This window comes from Doryrhamphus excisus, chromosome 16 (genome assembly GCF_030265055.1).
Source record: "Doryrhamphus excisus isolate RoL2022-K1 chromosome 16, RoL_Dexc_1.0, whole genome shotgun sequence".
NCBI lineage: Eukaryota > Metazoa > Chordata > Actinopteri > Syngnathiformes > Syngnathidae > Doryrhamphus > Doryrhamphus excisus.
This window is the reverse complement of record NC_080481.1, coordinates 7285755-7302430: the sequence shown is the minus strand read 5'-3', so window position 1 is coordinate 7302430 and position 16676 is coordinate 7285755. Positions and strand designations below refer to the sequence as shown.

At 44.0% G+C, this 16676-nt stretch overlaps 2 protein-coding genes and 1 long non-coding RNA gene across 19 annotated transcripts in view; 1 reads left to right on the top strand and 2 right to left on the bottom strand.

The window, feature by feature from the left end:
- The window catches only part of LOC131104179 (microtubule-associated protein tau-like), a 29575-nt gene extending 17048 nt beyond the window's left edge, over positions 1 to 12527 (bottom strand). For 13 of the 17 annotated variants that reach the window (XM_058051080.1, XM_058051083.1, XM_058051086.1 and 10 more), the window contains exons 1-2: positions 11981 to 12236; positions 2342 to 2396 (exon numbers count right to left, since the gene is read on the bottom strand). In XM_058051080.1, coding sequence (XP_057907063.1) covers positions 2342 to 2396; positions 11981 to 12122 — 197 coding nt within the window. In that variant the 5' untranslated portion in view covers positions 12123 to 12236. The other 4 variants (XR_009119742.1, XM_058051078.1, XM_058051082.1 and 1 more) reach the window with 3 other exon arrangements.
- Positions 3122 to 4735, top strand: LOC131104182 (uncharacterized). The gene is made up of 3 exons (XR_009119743.1): positions 3122 to 3216; positions 3865 to 3972; positions 4074 to 4735. It is a non-coding gene; the product is annotated as an uncharacterized LOC131104182 (long non-coding RNA).
- Positions 12528 to 12721: 194 nt separating the features above from the next.
- acadl (acyl-CoA dehydrogenase long chain) lies at positions 12722 to 16064 on the bottom strand. Its single transcript, XM_058051096.1, has 10 exons — positions 15829 to 16064; positions 15186 to 15491; positions 14949 to 15113; positions 14809 to 14875; positions 14130 to 14294; positions 13965 to 14066; positions 13776 to 13889; positions 13587 to 13714; positions 13422 to 13508; positions 12722 to 13355 (listed from the first exon to the last, which is right to left on the bottom strand). Exons 1-10 carry the CDS (start codon positions 15915 to 15917, stop codon positions 13262 to 13264), a joined length of 1317 nt encoding a protein of 438 aa, XP_057907079.1. The 5' UTR covers positions 15918 to 16064; the 3' UTR covers positions 12722 to 13261.
- Positions 16065 to 16676: the final 612 nt, after the last annotated feature.

The following is a 16676-nucleotide window of genomic DNA, read 5'->3' as shown; positions in this document are numbered from 1 at the left end:
AAAATGTATCTTTGCTTGTTTTGTCTCTTTTTTTAATAGGGAACTGACATTTTTCCGAAACGTACTTATGTTCTACTGCTTATTACTAAAGAACATAAAAAGATAGAATTTTTTTTTTTCTAATGAAAGTTGGGAGTCTAATCTTTCTCTTGGTATGTTTCACTATTCTGTGTGCCTTGAAATACTCTAAAATGGCCAAAAATACGGAGATTAACAATAGGCTGTAATCACCCACAAAACAGGATAATTTATTAACGACCAGTCTAGGGTGTATCCCGCCTCTCGCATCTCGCCCAAAGTCAGATGGGATAGGCTCCAGCAGTAATGGGGATAAGTGGTATAGAATATAGATGGACGGATGATAGAGCGAAGCTGCAAAAATCGTGGCGAGGGATCATACATCGTTTCATAATGAATAACAGCCAATATGGAGCATCCCTCCTTGTGACAAACAAGGTTGTGTCAGCTCATCAGTTTTATCTCTAAAGAGGAAGAGCGCTGCTAATTTATGAAGCCATGACAGGAAATGGACAAAGAGCGAGGCCTGGCTAAAGCTTATTGATGACACTACGGCAGAGATAAACACTGGTGGGCCCGTTTCCCGGGACACGGCAGGGATTATCGTGAAAAAAAAAAGTCCAACTGTTTATTTCTCACAGCCGAGTGATGACAAGCCTCGTCACTCTGCCTTCCGACTGCGCAGACTCCACTTGTGACTTGCTTTGACTGTTTGTAAAATTCTTACAAGTGCGTGGGGGTGGTGATTTAAAGGTCAAGACACACTTGATTGTTTCCGTCTCTTTTGGGACTCTCAGGATGTTGTGCATGGTGTATCCTGCTCAGGGGAATGGAGATCGAAAAGGATGTTAGGAGAAAATGAGGCCAAACAGGAAGTAATATCTCAATAACTGACACTTGCTTATGATGAAATCTGTTATAATAGACTAACATTTTCAGGAACTTGTGATCTCTAGGATGAAAGTTTGTCGTCTGATACAGATAATATTGTATGCCTCAGCTCCAAAGCACATCTCTAACATTCCCTTCATGCTGGAGGGTTTGAAAGGGCATGACTTCAAGGTTAAACAAACACGCACTTCCTCTCCAGTCCTTGGGAAGGAAGAAAGTTCCTGCATCTTCCCATCAGTCTTGACCTCCTAGAACAGAGGGATGCAGGGGGGGGGCTGGTCGAAATCTGACCTAATCCGCAGATTTGACTTCATCATCTGAGACGCAGGAAATGAATCTGAGCAGCTTGATAAACCTCGCCTGCCAACAGGCAGCAGCGGACTCTGTGCTGCTGGCGGGGTCGGGATGAAAAAAACATATAAATACGTCTTTGGTATATTTACATTTAAAAAATACACACAATTAGCATACTAATTTGACTAATAATAGGCCACATGTAACCACAAAACACCAATGATTTATTAATTGACGTATTTTTGAAAATAAAAACAAGATTTCTGGTTCTGGCACCGCTTAAGCACCAGTATCAGTATCAGATATGAAATGTAAACAATATCCAACCCTTGTCATAGCCTCCTCCACCCCAAACACCATCCCACCTTTCTCCCTAATGTCTGCCCGTCTTGCCTGACTTTGGTCTGTGACGTTTACAGTATGTTAAACATTAATTATTCAAACACAGACTTCCTCTTTTCTTGCTGAGTAAATAATCAACGTTTAACCTAATGCAGGTGTGACAGCTCATGTTTCAAAGCGATTCACATTTTGTTCAGGCAGAAAGCAAAGAAGCTCAAGGTGAAGGTTTTTCTCTTTTACATTTGCAGCCCTGCAACGCCTGCATTCAACTTTCCCATGCAAACATCACACGGAGTGACAGCAAGAAGCAGCAATGTTGACTCCAAAACAACGAGCCTCCCTGCAGCGGGCTTCACTCTGTGACAGCCTCGCTTGATTGTCCGTCACTCCCACTGAGAAGCCGCAAGCAATCTGCTGTTACCCGCCAAGGGCCCCCGTGCCAACACTGACCTCTTGCAACGTCACTCTCGTCATTAAGAATGTTGCACGAAGCAAAGTAAGACAACTCAGGGGACTGGCTTGCGTGTTGGCCATGTCACTTTAATATTTTGTAAAGCAACACATGTCGATATGCGAAGAGGTTATATATATTTCAAGAAAAAAATGCATTGCAAGCAAAAGAAACATGCCTTCCGCTTGTGCGACATAATAAAGTTAAAAAAGTTAACTAATACGCTGCAAATGAAGCACATTCCTCCCCTGTGCATGCAGTAACTAGTTTACCAATCAAAACATGGAGCACTGTAACCAGAGGACTAACTTGCCTTAAATCTTCACATCCTGACAAGCATCTTACCTGGTATGATGGGGCAGGTATGTCGTCTTTTTCGTCCGTGGGGAGGAAAGGTTTTCTGACGAGAGAAAAAGATAAAAACAAAAAGGTGAGACAGAAAAAGGCAACTGTAAGACACACAGCTGGGAGCTGCAGTACGTCACAAAGAACATGTTTGTCGGCCACATGAACTCGTCTTTGAAAAGGAGACGAGGGCCAGAAGGGGATTTTGCTATCCAAGAATTTCCAGATGTAAATGTGATTTACAGCCCGAGATTCTTCTTCTTTTTTGACTGATATGATACATGCACGGAACATTAAAAACGTGACTGGAGCTACAGGATGTCCAAATTCAGGGTCTGCAGAGGCCGTGCCTTCAGAAGCTCCTCTGAGAACCAGCATTGTGATTTGCTCTTTTATTTGGACAGTCTCCCTTTGGCAACACTTCAAAGGGGACCTATTCTGCGTTTTCCACTTTTTGGACCTTTAAATGTTGAATACAATGTTGCATTCTCGCGGTAAAGATAATGAGGTTTGCGTCGAAGGTGGAGTAAGTTAAACAGACCATTTGGGTCAGAAGCAGGAAGTCCATGGAAACATTGCAGAAAGAGGTGAAGAATCTGGAAGCTCCAGAAAGCTTTGTGTGCGGGTTGTCGTGTGTAGCCTTGTCTTACTTATCACTGAAAAATAACAGCGAGCCTGCAATGTTTATTATGCAAAGCAATGCAGCAAGGGTAAAGTCTGGTGGTCTCACGTGATGCAACCGGTCAGTAAACTTTGGAGAAGGTTGGGTGGTGTGAGAGAGGAACAGTCCCAGGAGGTGACAACACTCCCGTCACGGCCAATGAAGCTCTGCTTTGGGCAACACGCTGACAACTGACATCAAGTCCCTTTGTTGGGTAAGTATGTTAAAATGCTGTTTTTTTATAAAAAGAAACTCAACCAGCATCCCAGAACAGACTATGTTCATCTGTTCTACTATTTCGATGACAGTCAGACACGCTAATGTCGTCGCTGAGCACACTTGGAGCCCTAATCGGCAGTCTTGGCAGACGTGTGGTAACGACAAGAGGCTCAGCCAAGAGGCTCGTCCTCAAGCTAAAAAGAAGTTCATGCATATTTTGCTGCTTTCCCGACACAAACAGGAAATGAGACCGAAAACAATCTAATTAAGGCATTAAGACCACTCCACCTGACCTTTTTTAGCACATAATTGGCTTGAAGATGATATAATAGACTGAGGCTTTTTGCAGCTTTGTCTGATCACAAGCTGTGATGTCAGAACTAGTCTGTTCCAGCACGAATACAAACACCCATGCCTTGGCCACGCCCACGAACATCATCTCACAGCCTAAAGATGCCACAGTCTGTAGGTTTGAAGGCTAAAACAAATAAATGTCGCTTTTGGCAGCTTGTGTCTGCCCTCACCTGAGTGCAAATATTAACTGACTGTGAGGGCGTCAGAAAATACAGTATGTGTGTGTTTGTGTCGAAGGGTGTGGCCATGGGCTTTGAATCCACCCTGCATGTTTTCCATTCAAACACAGCTACTGTACAAGACTGTGAAGGGGGTGGGGGTTCAGACTCCCAGGGAACACTGCCTCTCTGTCGCAACTTTTGGCTCGGTCCTTGGACCTAAATAACTCAAACGCAAGGTCAGAGATGCTCGCCAAAATGTGAACCTCACGGTGCTCGACTGGCAAGGAAAAGGTTGCTGATGAGCATTTATGTCTGTGTGCCATCTGTTCCGAATTAGCACCCACGCAGGAAGCGAGGAGATCTGGGCACCGGGAGCCGAGGCTCTGAGGTTGTCATTGTGAGGAGAAGCCACCAAAACTCTGCTGCTACTTTGATACCTTTTGGCACAATGGAAGTTCAGATCTGAGACCAACGGTGAATTAAAAGCATTTAAAGTCCGAAATGTATCGCCACTCACCACTGAAGAATGATAATGTAAGATGGATCGACAAATGGGATCAGAGTGACGGTAGACTAGCCAAACAAAGTTTTGCTGCCCACAGCATACAACTATGATGTGTTCAATTCTCTCAATATGTGATGAAAAAAACACGAGTAACAGGATAGGTAACCTAAGAGGTTCCGCTGTAATAACAGAAGACGTGGTCCTCCAGTTATGGACAAGTTGTGTTCCAAATGTTACTGGAGGTCGGAAGTCAACCCCAGGGTCACTGCATGCCACCAGGCAAGGCTGGCAACTGCTTGGGGCCACAGCCCAGTTTGGGGGCATCCAAAGCTGCCACAGCTTTTGGATGAGATTCCGGTGAGATAGGGGGCCCCTGTGAATTTTTGCCTCGGGCCCTAACAGATACTCGAGTGGTACACACAGAAACATAAAACATAAAATACACAAAAAACACTACTCTGCTTATTTATTACTGTCGCAGACCCTTTAACATATTCAAGGATGATGGCATGTGTAGTTTGCCTAATGTCTTTGAACAGGACACGAGTCCTGTGTCCTGTGTGTGTGTGTGCATGAGGAGGACAGCTGAGTTTGCTGATGATGTTTTGGCGTTACTCTACAAGTAGGCCCGAGTGCGGAGGCTAGTTTATTGTGGCACGTCACAATGGATAAGTGGTGAACGGAGCTTTCTGGAAGCCAAAATGCCACAAACATATTATGCATGAATTACATACACACTCGGCTGGACAGTTGCATGACACGCCTGTCTCTGCTGAGTATAAATACGAGCAAATAAACATCTGAGTTTTATGGGGCAACTCTGTGACTCATGCCCTGTCAGTGGATGATCCAAAACAAACAAGAGTGTCATGTGGAGAGTCATATAAAAAAATGCATCCACCACCCTGGTTATACATGTTGGATAAAGTTGGATAAAGTAAACATGGACAATTACTCTACATATGCATCCTAGCTTCATCCACAGTAAGCCCTCAAGGTACTCTAAATGCTCACTATTAGTCTAAGTGATGCTCCAATAGACGGCTGAAGCTGCACACAAGCATTCAGCTGAAGGATGTCAGGCGGGTTTCTTGGGAATCTGTCGCCACTTTCCATTAACAGGGTGGTGTCATGGATAAAGTTAAAAAGAATACCACACAGAATGGCTGCCAGCTCTAATGATCTGAGGTTTTTCATGGTGAGGATGACTTCCTGTACTTAGATGGCGGTCCGGAGTGAGATCATACTCCATTAGGCCTTAGTATGTCCATGTTTTGGTGTGGTCACCAGTGGGAAAACTATGAGCTATGAAACTGATATTATTGTCCGTCAACCTTAACCTTGGTTCATACCATCACATCAGCATCGCCTGAAGATGAGGACAATCTCTTTAGTGGAGGTTTTAAGGAACATACAGTGGATTTAAACAACCTGAATACAACCTGTTATTAGTTTTGTAAAATGCTTATTTCAGCAAATTGTATGTATTTTTGTGTCTAAATGAAGCATTTTCCAGCATATAAAATCTCACCTAAGCTGTCCCCTTGGTTAAGGCCAGCTTTGCTTCAGAGACAGCACACTTGTGCAAACTGTGTAAACTTACTAGGAGGAACCAAAATACAGCAGATTATATCATCGGGGAGCCACACATCCCACAGACAGTGGAAGCATTCCCACTCATACAAGTGGGGGCAGGCTGTGTGTAAATCACATCTGCTTCTATTGACCAGTGCTCGGGCAGAAAAAGGGGTCTATTGTGCAAAGGTCCATTGCACCGTGATGAAGGGTTTACTTCTTTAGATGGGCGGCCCAAGAAGGAAGAAAGCCCGAGGGGTAAGGGGAAGCAGTTTGCATTTTCTGCCAAACCCTCAAGCTGTACGGAGATCTTCCTCTAAAGCAGATGGTGCAGGATTAGCATGCAGAACCGCAGGGGTTCCCTCTCCTCCTGCCTCCACACAGGACACTCAGGAGGGATGAAAACCAATAATTGGCATCCCAGGGCTTGGGAGCTGGTGGCAACAGCTGATAATGACTCTAAATGACCCTGCATACAGCAGCAAGAGACAACCGGCATGCGCCTGTAGACATGACAACAGCAAGGATAACATCAGGACACATTCCTGATAGCGCAGCTTTGAACTGCACGTCTATTATGTTGGCTCATGTGGTCTACACAATCCATCTCCAGCTATAATTAGGTTTCATGTTATGACACATTTTACAGTAAGTCTTTAGGCATGTACAGACTAAAAAAAAAAGTGGTTTTCGGATTCTGGCATCCACATGAACTTTCTAACTGCATGCTGAGGGAAGGGTGAGTGTGACACTTCCTTGGAGGTCGTTCACATCTGTCGACGCTACAAAACAATGCCAATGGCTGCCTCTTCCACCAAAATTTATGACGGGATTTAATGAGGCAAGCTGGAATGGACAAGTCCCACCCAAGCTCCTCCCCCACCACACTACTCCGTAAAATCAGACAGCTAACGGAGGTGGAAAAAAATTCTAATGACTTCAACAGATTCCACACTTTTTGGCCCAGAACAGACAATTATCACCATGGTAACGCCAATTACTGCGGTGCATTCGGGTCAAGGGTTCGCTCCCAGGTGGGGTATTCCCAAGTGGAAAGAGAAAATGTGTTTTGCAGGAGGAGCACTCAGACTCCAGTCACGCCGGTGATCCAAGCGCAAAGTTCCTTTGAGGGGCCGGTTTCCATGGCAGGGGTTGCCGTGGTGAGGGGGGCCTGCCATGCACTCTGGGGGCAGTGGTAAACAACAATGACATTGGCGGATGGGAAAATTCACAATCATCCAATTCATCCATTGCAGTGACCCTTGATATTAACTTCTCAGGGACTATTAGCAGTTTTTACTATATACAAGTCCAATTCCAGAAGGAGAGAGATGGATGAGAAAAGACAAACACAATTAAGGAAAGAAAAAAGTATCAATTGGAAAAGTGGTACTGAGGGACCATATAAGACATTACAATTACACAGTGGTACATGAAACAAATTGCCCATCAAGACAATACCAAAAATCAAAGAAACAAAAACGGATGACAAAAGGATTGCAAAAGGGCTGTAAAAAAACAGATAATTCTGTGTTGCCATTTAGTAAGTAATTCAGAGCCCTCTCAATTGTCTTTTTCATCATTATTATATATTCTGTATTTATTCATTAGTTACAACTGCAATGAATCAGTCAGTATTTACTCCAGCTTGTGTTTACACTCCACTGATGTGTTCACCATCACTGCATTCAGTCCATCTGATTGTGTGACGCAAGCTTGATAGAGCTACTGTGTGTGTTTATGTGCTGTGTTCTCGTCAGACAGTGGCGAGCATGCGCACGTGCATAACAAAATGCCACCTCAATCTGGGGGATGTTTAGAAAGTGTTTAGAGTCCATTTTCTCCCACTCCTCTGAGACTTGCCTCCATATATCGCCTTCCGAGGCATTTCCGTTAATGGATGGAGAGGAAACACACCGCCGCCGAGATGCAAAGGCACATGAAAGATGTTGATAAACCAGACACGGAGTCCATACTTCAACAATTAGGCTCATTCATTCTCCAAGCTCTGCTCCAAGCAGAGCAGTCTGTGCTCTGTGCGAGGGGATGAGGAGAAAACAATCGTGCCGTGTAGTCGCCACATCTGGAAGTCATAACAGCCCGGTGTTGTGACGCTGAGATGCTAAACACTTGGCTCGCCGGAGGTCTGTGGCCCGCTTACCACCATGCTTCCGGCACGCTTACATCAGAACATCCTAGTAATGTGAGGTTTGGCTTTTGAAAGGTTCCCTGTGGAGCCGACACTGTTTTTAAAAATGTCCGCCGTCACAAAGAGCTGCAATAAAAGCTGAAGACACCGTCACTGCACACACCGAGCCCCAAACACTACGAGCCTGGATCTCAGACACGTGCACCACCCATTTCATAAACAAACTGAGAAACATGATTGACTCCAATCTCGCCAGGATGTTTGTGACGTCCGCATCAACAATAGCTTCCTTATATTCATCATTTCAATGATTTCACATTGTCTTCTGTATGTAATAGTAGAATTATTCTCTAGAAAATACATTTTATTTATATTTGTTCTTCATTGTTCTTCTTTCTTCATTGGATTAATTAAATGTTGTTGCTTTTTTTGACTGCCTGTTCTGTACCGCGCTCTGTGGCAATTGTCTCTCATTATATAACATTACTGACACTTAGTGGACAGTGAAGGATACTACATATCACCATGTCTTTGAAAGTGTCTCCTGAATGCCTCAAATTTGTATTTTAGCTGATTTAGCCATTGTAATCCTTGAACATTTTTAATTGCGTTAAAAATACATACTGTGTAAAAAATACAAATGTGTTTAAATATTATTACATTATTTGAACTAAAAACAGGCCATAATCAACCACAAAACAGCATAATTTATGAATTCATTCATGAAAAAACTATTTGATTGAATAAAACTGCAAAATTGGCGAGGGATTACTATAGATGCATTTTTTATAGTCTCAACAGGAATGGACACACCACCATTTTCATTTTGTGTTGTGCAAATGAGTGGCCAAAACAAATGGCAAAGGGCCTTTTGTCTTCCCAAAGTCGGGCCTGCAACCTTAACTGTGAATTCTTGTGCACCATACGTCCTCTCTAGAAAAGTAGGACATTTCCACAAAGATAAGCTGCGTTCAGGGGCTGACAAAGTTACAGCAAAGGTGCAAGCCACAACATTATCCAGGAGACGTCAGCAGCACGATTGCCAGCATTGTTACAGTATGTTGTAATTTGGGGTGAGAAACCACTCAGAACAATAATTTAACTATATGTCATCAGCTTGCTAACACACACACACACACACACACGTCTATACAGTACACTCCCAGAGGTGCTGAGACCACCCGTTTTCCCCTGGAAGCTCTAAATCCTGAGAGCTTTCCAAAGGAAGGTCATAAATGAGGGCATTTTTGGCTAGTCTTTGTCTTTTAGAAATAGCCGACTGTCCTAATTGCTCTTCCAAAATCTCCCCTGCACATATCGCTGTATGCCAATATGCAGCAGGAATGCCCCGGATGAGTGTCCTCTCTGTTGAGGGGCATGGTCCGTGAGGAATGGAATGTGACACTGGTGTCAGGGCTGCTTTGAGTGGCCGCCCGCGAGACGGCCCGTGATGCAGCTCTCCGCTAGAGGAGCACAGGAACCATGCGAGACGGAATCCAGCAAAGGGATGCTGGGGCCAGATGAAGTACACTCTGGACAAGGAGCCTGCTACAGAACAAGGACCTTAAAGAATCCCTGGGTGAAGACAAGCGTGTCATTTTCACAGCTGCTGAAGCACATCTGTACTGCAGATGGAAAACGGGATCTGATGCAATCCGCTATAGGGAGCTTTCCAAGATTTTACAGGAACAACCACTTCCAAACGATCACGAGCATAGCACACATTACTGGTAAGCTAACAACAACACCAGGAGAGTAGCAAGTAAAGCATTCAGTGTCTTATGCGGGTCAGTGGGTCGCTCGCTGCCTCTGACGTATGAGCATTGGATTAGGTCCCCGCTGCCTTAATCGTGGAAAGCACCGCCTTGCCAGCTCCCATTAGACACCTGTAGTGCTAAGGCATAGCAGGACAACCGGGGGGTGGGTTTGGGGGGTATCATCCTGAGCTAACCAACATCTATGAAGATGGAACAGAGCCACAGAAGGCATGGACGCACCAGGAGATGGTCCCCGCCATTATTGTTGAATGAACACCAATGTCTGATATCATTTATCCTGATTTCATTAAAGTATTATTGTTTAATGGAAACCAAAGTGTCTAATATCATTTATCCTCAATTCATTAAAGTAGTAATGTTCCATGGAAACTACAGTATCTGATATCATTTTTCCTCAAGTCAAAGTATTATTCTTTAATGAACACCGCAGTATCTAATATCATTTATCATCAATTCATTAAAGTATTAATGTTCCTTAGAAATTACAGTATCTGACATCATTTATTCTGAATTAATTAAAGTATTATTGTTTAATGAACACCGCAATGTCTAACATAATTTATCCTCAATTCATTAAAGTATTAATGTTCCATGGAAATTACAGTATCTGATATCATTTATCCTGAATTCATAAAAGTATTATTTTTAACTTTAACAGACACCGCAGTGTCTGATATCATTAATCCTCAATTCAAAGAAGTATTGTTGTTCAATGAGAAACAGTGTCTGATATGATTTATCCTGAATTCATTACAGTATAATTCTTTAATGAAAACCAGTGTCAGATATCAATTTTATTGAATTTATTAGTATTAATAGTATTATTGTTTAATGAAAACTATAGTGTGTGAATTCACTAAAGCAGTCTGATATCATTTATCCCGAGTTCATTGAGATGTTACTATTTAATGAACACCAGCGTCTGATATCATCAATCCTGAATTCATGAAAGTCTTATTTGGTGAAACCCCTGGCGTCTGATGTCATTAATCCTGAACCCATTCATGTATCAATTAATAAAACACACAGCGTCTGACAATTTATCCTGATTCCATTCATTTATAATCCCTAATCTAATATTGTGTATTTACGATATAATGTTTCTCTGTTCTGTGATTGGCTGGCGATCAGTCCAGGGTGTATCCCGCCTCTTCCCCAAAGATATCTGGGATAGGCTCCAGCATACCCCCGCGAACCTAGGGAGGATAAGCGGTATAGAAAAAGGATGGATGGATGTTTCTTTGTTATTCTGTTATTATTTGATTTGATAACATATTGATTTATTGAAAAGCAGGCATCAGCCTGTGATTGGGGTCATATGGGCTGGCCAACCAGTGATTAGACGTGGCCAATCTGCTGCTGACAGAAGAAGTAGGTGAAAGCCAACAACCCCATCTTTAACATATGGGACAAGGAGTTCATGCTTCCGGTCATCCCATACATCCCCATCATGTCTCCTGTCATCTGTCTATAAGTGGTAAACCTGCAGTCAGGCCCACATCCTGTTCATGAGGCGGCACCACATATCTTGGAATGAGCACATACACACTTTCAGGCAACAATTGTGCAAAATCGGCAACAATCAGCTTGGCCCTTATAAGAAATGATGCTTGCTGAGGAAGATAAAACGCATAGAATGTGGTAAATGTTGAGAGGGGAGGGGGGGGGGGTATATCCATAGAGATGACTGCAAAGGTGATGCAAGGTGCCAATAATGGCTGCAAGGACAAGTGCATGTGGCAGACCGGCAACACAGGACATGCCCACATCTTAGCACCATAAATAGACAAAGTGCACTCCCATAAGAGTTTAAATGGTGTGCAGTATTCACATTTCCAGCCCACAGTCCGGCTTCCACTGCAGTGAACATCCGGGAGAGGCGCCGGTTTCAGCACCCTGCAGGCGTGGACCAGAACAAAAGGTGCAGGGTGCTGCCGTTTCTGCTGCTGCGCAAAAAGCGCACGGCACCGGGTTGGAACTGCAATTAAACGCACTACAATAAAACGCATCCGTTATTAACGAAGGACGTTACAACCCCCTGCAGAGGAGTTTAGTGGCAAATTCGCACATTGCTGCAGGTCGGGCTAACGAGGATTAGTGGACAACGACGCCACCAGCGTGCTTAATATTTCTTATTTCTTCTTTTAATGACATTTGGCGGTACTTTGCCACCTCAAACATAACAGCAACTGCCTTTTATTGACTGGCGCCATGAAAACAAAGCTTAAGGCTCTTACCTACAGGTTGAAGCAGCTGGGCGGCACAAACGTGCTGGTGAGGGAGCCGCTGACAATGAGCGCTGCTGAGGGGAACTCTCACCCCTCCCACTGCGCGTTGAGCTACCGTAAGTGCGACACTATCGGCGCAAGGGCTTCGCATGAAGCTCAAAGGGTACGCCGGGGGGCAGAACTGAATAAAAAAAAAGAAAAAGGATGCGTCTTAATGCAAATGCAGTACACAGTATGTGTCGAAAGTGATAGAATAACTTGCAGCAGGCTCAAAGTGGCGTTGAAGCATTTTGGGCGTGGCTGTTGCTGAGGGAAGATGGAGACACCGGGAAGAGGACGGGAGTACGCAAGCCAAGGAAAGCAAGGTGTCATAGCATCGTTCTCTTATGAATCCTCATTAATACCCAGGAATGAATTTAATTAACCAATTGAGCATCAACCAAGTGAGCATTGTATTTCCCACACTGATTCCTGCACATTAAAAAGGTGTCGCAACAATGTGACAGGTTGTCCTGCTTGGCTTGTTTTTGACCACACCTCTGCTGCCACCTAGCGATAAAGTTGAAAATTGAACATGTCTGAAGCAATTACCTTGTTGGGTGACTTTGTCGGTTCTGTCCTTTGAATTCTTGGTTTGATAGGGTGGTCTAAACGAAGGATTAAATGCATGTGGTTTGAGCTTTCTTTAAAAAAATGGGCCAGACTCGACTCAATAAGGGATGATCCAAGATAAGGCAGAGTTTTGTTTACTACTAACAGAGGTCATATTTCTACACTTGCAAGGCCACTATTGCCAACATGTTTTGCCTGCACAGTTAGTAAGAGACAATTCCATTATTTCCTACAGCTTCCCAGAATATCTTGTTTTCAAATTTACTTTCTAATGTATGAATGGAAACGCTCTTCGAATATGTCCTATTAGTCAAAAAATATGCACATCCACGCAATTTAAGTTAAGTATTTTCATGCAAAAAAAATGCCCGTAAGAACTAAAACACAAATATCCAAATATATCTCTTCCTGTCCACAGGCAACCCCTAGTTCCTCATTGGTAATTTACATTTTTTCAATTATTACATACATTTAATTTTTTTTATTTGCCTTTGCCTCTTTAATTACATATTTCTTCTTCTTATTTTTTGCTTTTCGCCCAGTGAAACCCTCCACGTCTACTTTGACATGCTTGTTTAGGATGTTCAAACACATCAGGTGTCTAATTGTCACATATTGGCACTAAGCTGGAGCTGTAAACAGATTGAATGTCATTGTCAATGGTGGTGAGCATCTGTTTCACTGCTGGCTGACAATGGTTCTGGCGATGAGCTCTTTCATGATCTCATTGGTTCCTCCATAGATGGGCTGAATACGGGAGTCCACAAATGCCCTTTAAGGATGAAAGAAACAGCACTCAGCAACATTTTAAGGACGCTGATGTCTACTCAGCGCTTACTTAGCGATGGGGTACTCCCACATATAGCCCCAGCCCCCGTGGAGCTGCAGGCACTGCGTGGCCACCTTGTTCTGCAGATCAGACGCCCTGCAGAGAGAAAGGATATCCAAGCACCAAACAGTGGCTGCGCACACAAAGGAAAAGAGGCTGTCTTTGGACTCTCACCAATACTTGGCCATGGAAGCAGTGGAGGGGTCGAGACGTCGCTTGGCGTGTAGCTGAAGGCAGCTGTCAACGAACGCTCTGCCCACACAGATCTCCGTCTTTAGCTCGGCCAGTTTGTGCTGTACGGTCTGGGAGGGGCACACAAAGTCACTTTAACCCAGCAGAGCATAAACATGCATGGTTACACACCTGCAGGTGAGAGATGGTCTTCCCAAACGCTTTCCTCTGCAACACGTAGCTCCTGGTTTCCTCGAACATGAACTCACAGCTGGCGATGGCCATGTCTGCAATCACCAGACGTTCCTAAAAACAGAAATCACACCAGTAGATAAACATTGAAGATGTGCAAACAGCACGTGTGCACAGGGGGCCGTTTGCCTGCGGCAGCTCGTTCATCAGGTAGTAGAACCCCTTGTTGATTCCGCCCAATAGTGCGTCAGCCGGGAGCCGGACGTCCTCAAAGAACAGTTCAGCCGTGTCCTTCAGAAGAAGATGAGATGATAGAAGTGGTGCAGTGGAGACGGGGGAACCAACATGAAGTACCTGCGCCTTAAGGCCGAGCTTCTCCAGCTTGCTGCCTTTGTGGAAGCCTTTCATGCCATCCTCCAGCAGGAAGAGGCTGATGCCATGCGCTGCCGTCTTTGCCTCACGGTTGGTCACGGCCACCACCACCACCAGGTCAGCCATCCAGCCGTTGGTGATGAACACCTACACGGGGGACAAGTTTGAAAAACACACTTTCATCTTGTTACTGTTAAGTAGTACAGTCTAGTTTACTACTGGAGGGTAGGGGCAGGTGGATCCATCCAAATATCGATATGATAGATACCAAGAGTAGAATTAGTGCGATGGGATCAAGATGTTTCTGTTATCACATATTTTGCCTCGTGTTTATTATGCTGGATTTATATCATGTGACCTGAATACGAAGCAGCCTACAGCGACATTGTTATTATTGTGAACATTATTACGCCAAAGAACCAAATTACTGGTGTAGTGACACAATACCACACTGCACCGATGAACATACGTACGTACATGAACAAACATTCACAAAAGTCATGACTTTTGACAAAAAATAGCACAAATATAATTTTTTTTTTACAGATACGATATCATAATATTTACACATCATCAAAGTCTTGGAAACACAAAGCTGATCAGGATTTACCAAAGTGTACCGTGGTGAACAGAACCGACAACTGTCGGACATGCGACTCACCTTGTTGCCATTCAGGATCCAGTCGCTGCCATCCCGCTTGGCATATGTCCGCACACCTTGGAGGTCACTGAGAGGTCATGGAAGACACGTCAACAAGGCGCCACGCATGCCAACTTCTTGAGACAATCTTGAGTCCTGACCTGCCTGCTCCTGGCTCGGTCATGGCAATGGCACAGATGCATTTCCCTGAAGTCATCTCCGGTATGAAGCGTTCCATCTGCTCCTTCGTGCCATAGTTGATGATGTAGGGCATGACGATGTCGGAGTGAAGCGCAAAACCCGGGCCTGAACAGTTGGAGTACATCCTGATGGATGAAATGAGAACACGTGAGAAAAAGGACATCAGACGTGATTCGTGGTTTGTTTTGGCCACTCACTGCTCCTCCCACGTGATGGCGGCTGAGAACAGGTCCCCGCCGATTCCGCCGCACTTCTCTGGCACCATAACTCCCAGCAAGCCTTGCTCACCAGCCTTTTCCCACACCTCCCTGCTCACCTGGCCTGCTTTCTCCCATTCCTTGTGATGGGGCACCACCTCCTCTTGGAAGAAACGCCGCACACTCTGCCGAAAGATGTCATGATCCGCGTTGAAAATCCGTCGAGTCCCGATGTCCATCAAGTTCTTTGCACTGGATGTTTCCAGACGGATGGAAGGGAGCTCCTGGGCATCACTGTGCTGGAGTCTGGACACAAGAATACAGTATAGCAAATACAATAAAATCAATTGTTTTGACACTTTCATGGCATTTACACAAAAACTGCTCTACATGCGTGTACTTCATGTATAAAATATACACGTTTGCATTCCTTGGAAAACAAATCGCTGCTTTCGCCTTTATGCTAAAACAAGCCAGTGACGTCCTTTGGACATTTAACTGTGTCAAAGGTCGCTTTGACCTACTTCAATAGAAATACACAATTCAATTAAAATAATGTACACTATACAGCAGATTTGCATTAGGATCAGACATATTTCTAATTTAAACTTTTTTAAAATAAATAATTATTTAGAATATTCACCTCACAGCAACTGACGGCAAAAGTCGTACCTCACTCGACACATTTTTTAAGCCTGAACGGCACACTTTGGCAACACGCCTGACAAACATCGCGAGAAACCCGAGTACAGCGACAAACCCGAACTCGGTTGTCTTCTATTTACACGCTCCTGATTTGATCCTGATCTTCCCACTTGTTTTTTCAAGCGGCTTCCTTTTCTTCTTCTTTTTCGCAGTTGGCAGTCAACTTCTGGTGTGCACTACTGCCACCTTCCGACACCTTCGGAGTATGGCTGATGCTGCTAACGTGTGCTAAATAGATATTTACCGCAATTAGCTCACCCTGTCACACACAGCGAGGAGCTATCCGGGTGGGAAAAAACAGCAGGAGCTCTACGCTACGGTGGAAGCGCGATTACTTGGCATTGTTTCCTTTGTAATGTTTGATTTCTAGCAGAATTAAACATATGTAATGTCACGTAAAAATGTTTCACTGAGAGTACGGTTATGTTGTGTTGTACTGTTGCTTATTTCAAGGAACCTTTGTAAAAATGTTCGTTTCCACGACAAAATAAACGGCTCTGAAAAAAACATCGATATTGATGAAGCTATATCCCTCTACCGCGTGCTTAGTCGAAAAGCACGACAAACATAAAGTATTACAAAGTAAATAATGGTTTTATGCGGTTTTCAACTTCAGTGTAACAGAAAATTAAAAGTAAAATAGTTGAAGTTAATAGGAATTAAACAACAACGGACGACATGTTATAGATCCCGTTAGTTTCATTGCCGCTCAACTCTGCCATCTAGTGGCTATCAATAGTATTGCACAACACTTTATCGTCTTCAGGAAGCGTACGTTGTTCAGAT

Bases quoted from the DNA above. Each gene is read 5' to 3' on its own strand.
- acadl (XM_058051096.1), bottom strand. From the start codon at position 15,917: ATGTTTGTCAGGCGTGTTGCCAAAGTGTGCCGTTCAGGCTTAAAAAAT. The intron at 15,492-15,828 runs GTGAATATTCTA...TCTTGTGTCCAG, and splicing joins TTGCCGTCAGTTGCTGTGAG to ACTCCAGCACAGTGATGCCC. The intron at 14,067-14,129 runs GTACTTCATGTT...CTTCTTCTGAAG, and splicing joins AGCTCGGCCTTAAGGCGCAG to GACACGGCTGAACTGTTCTT.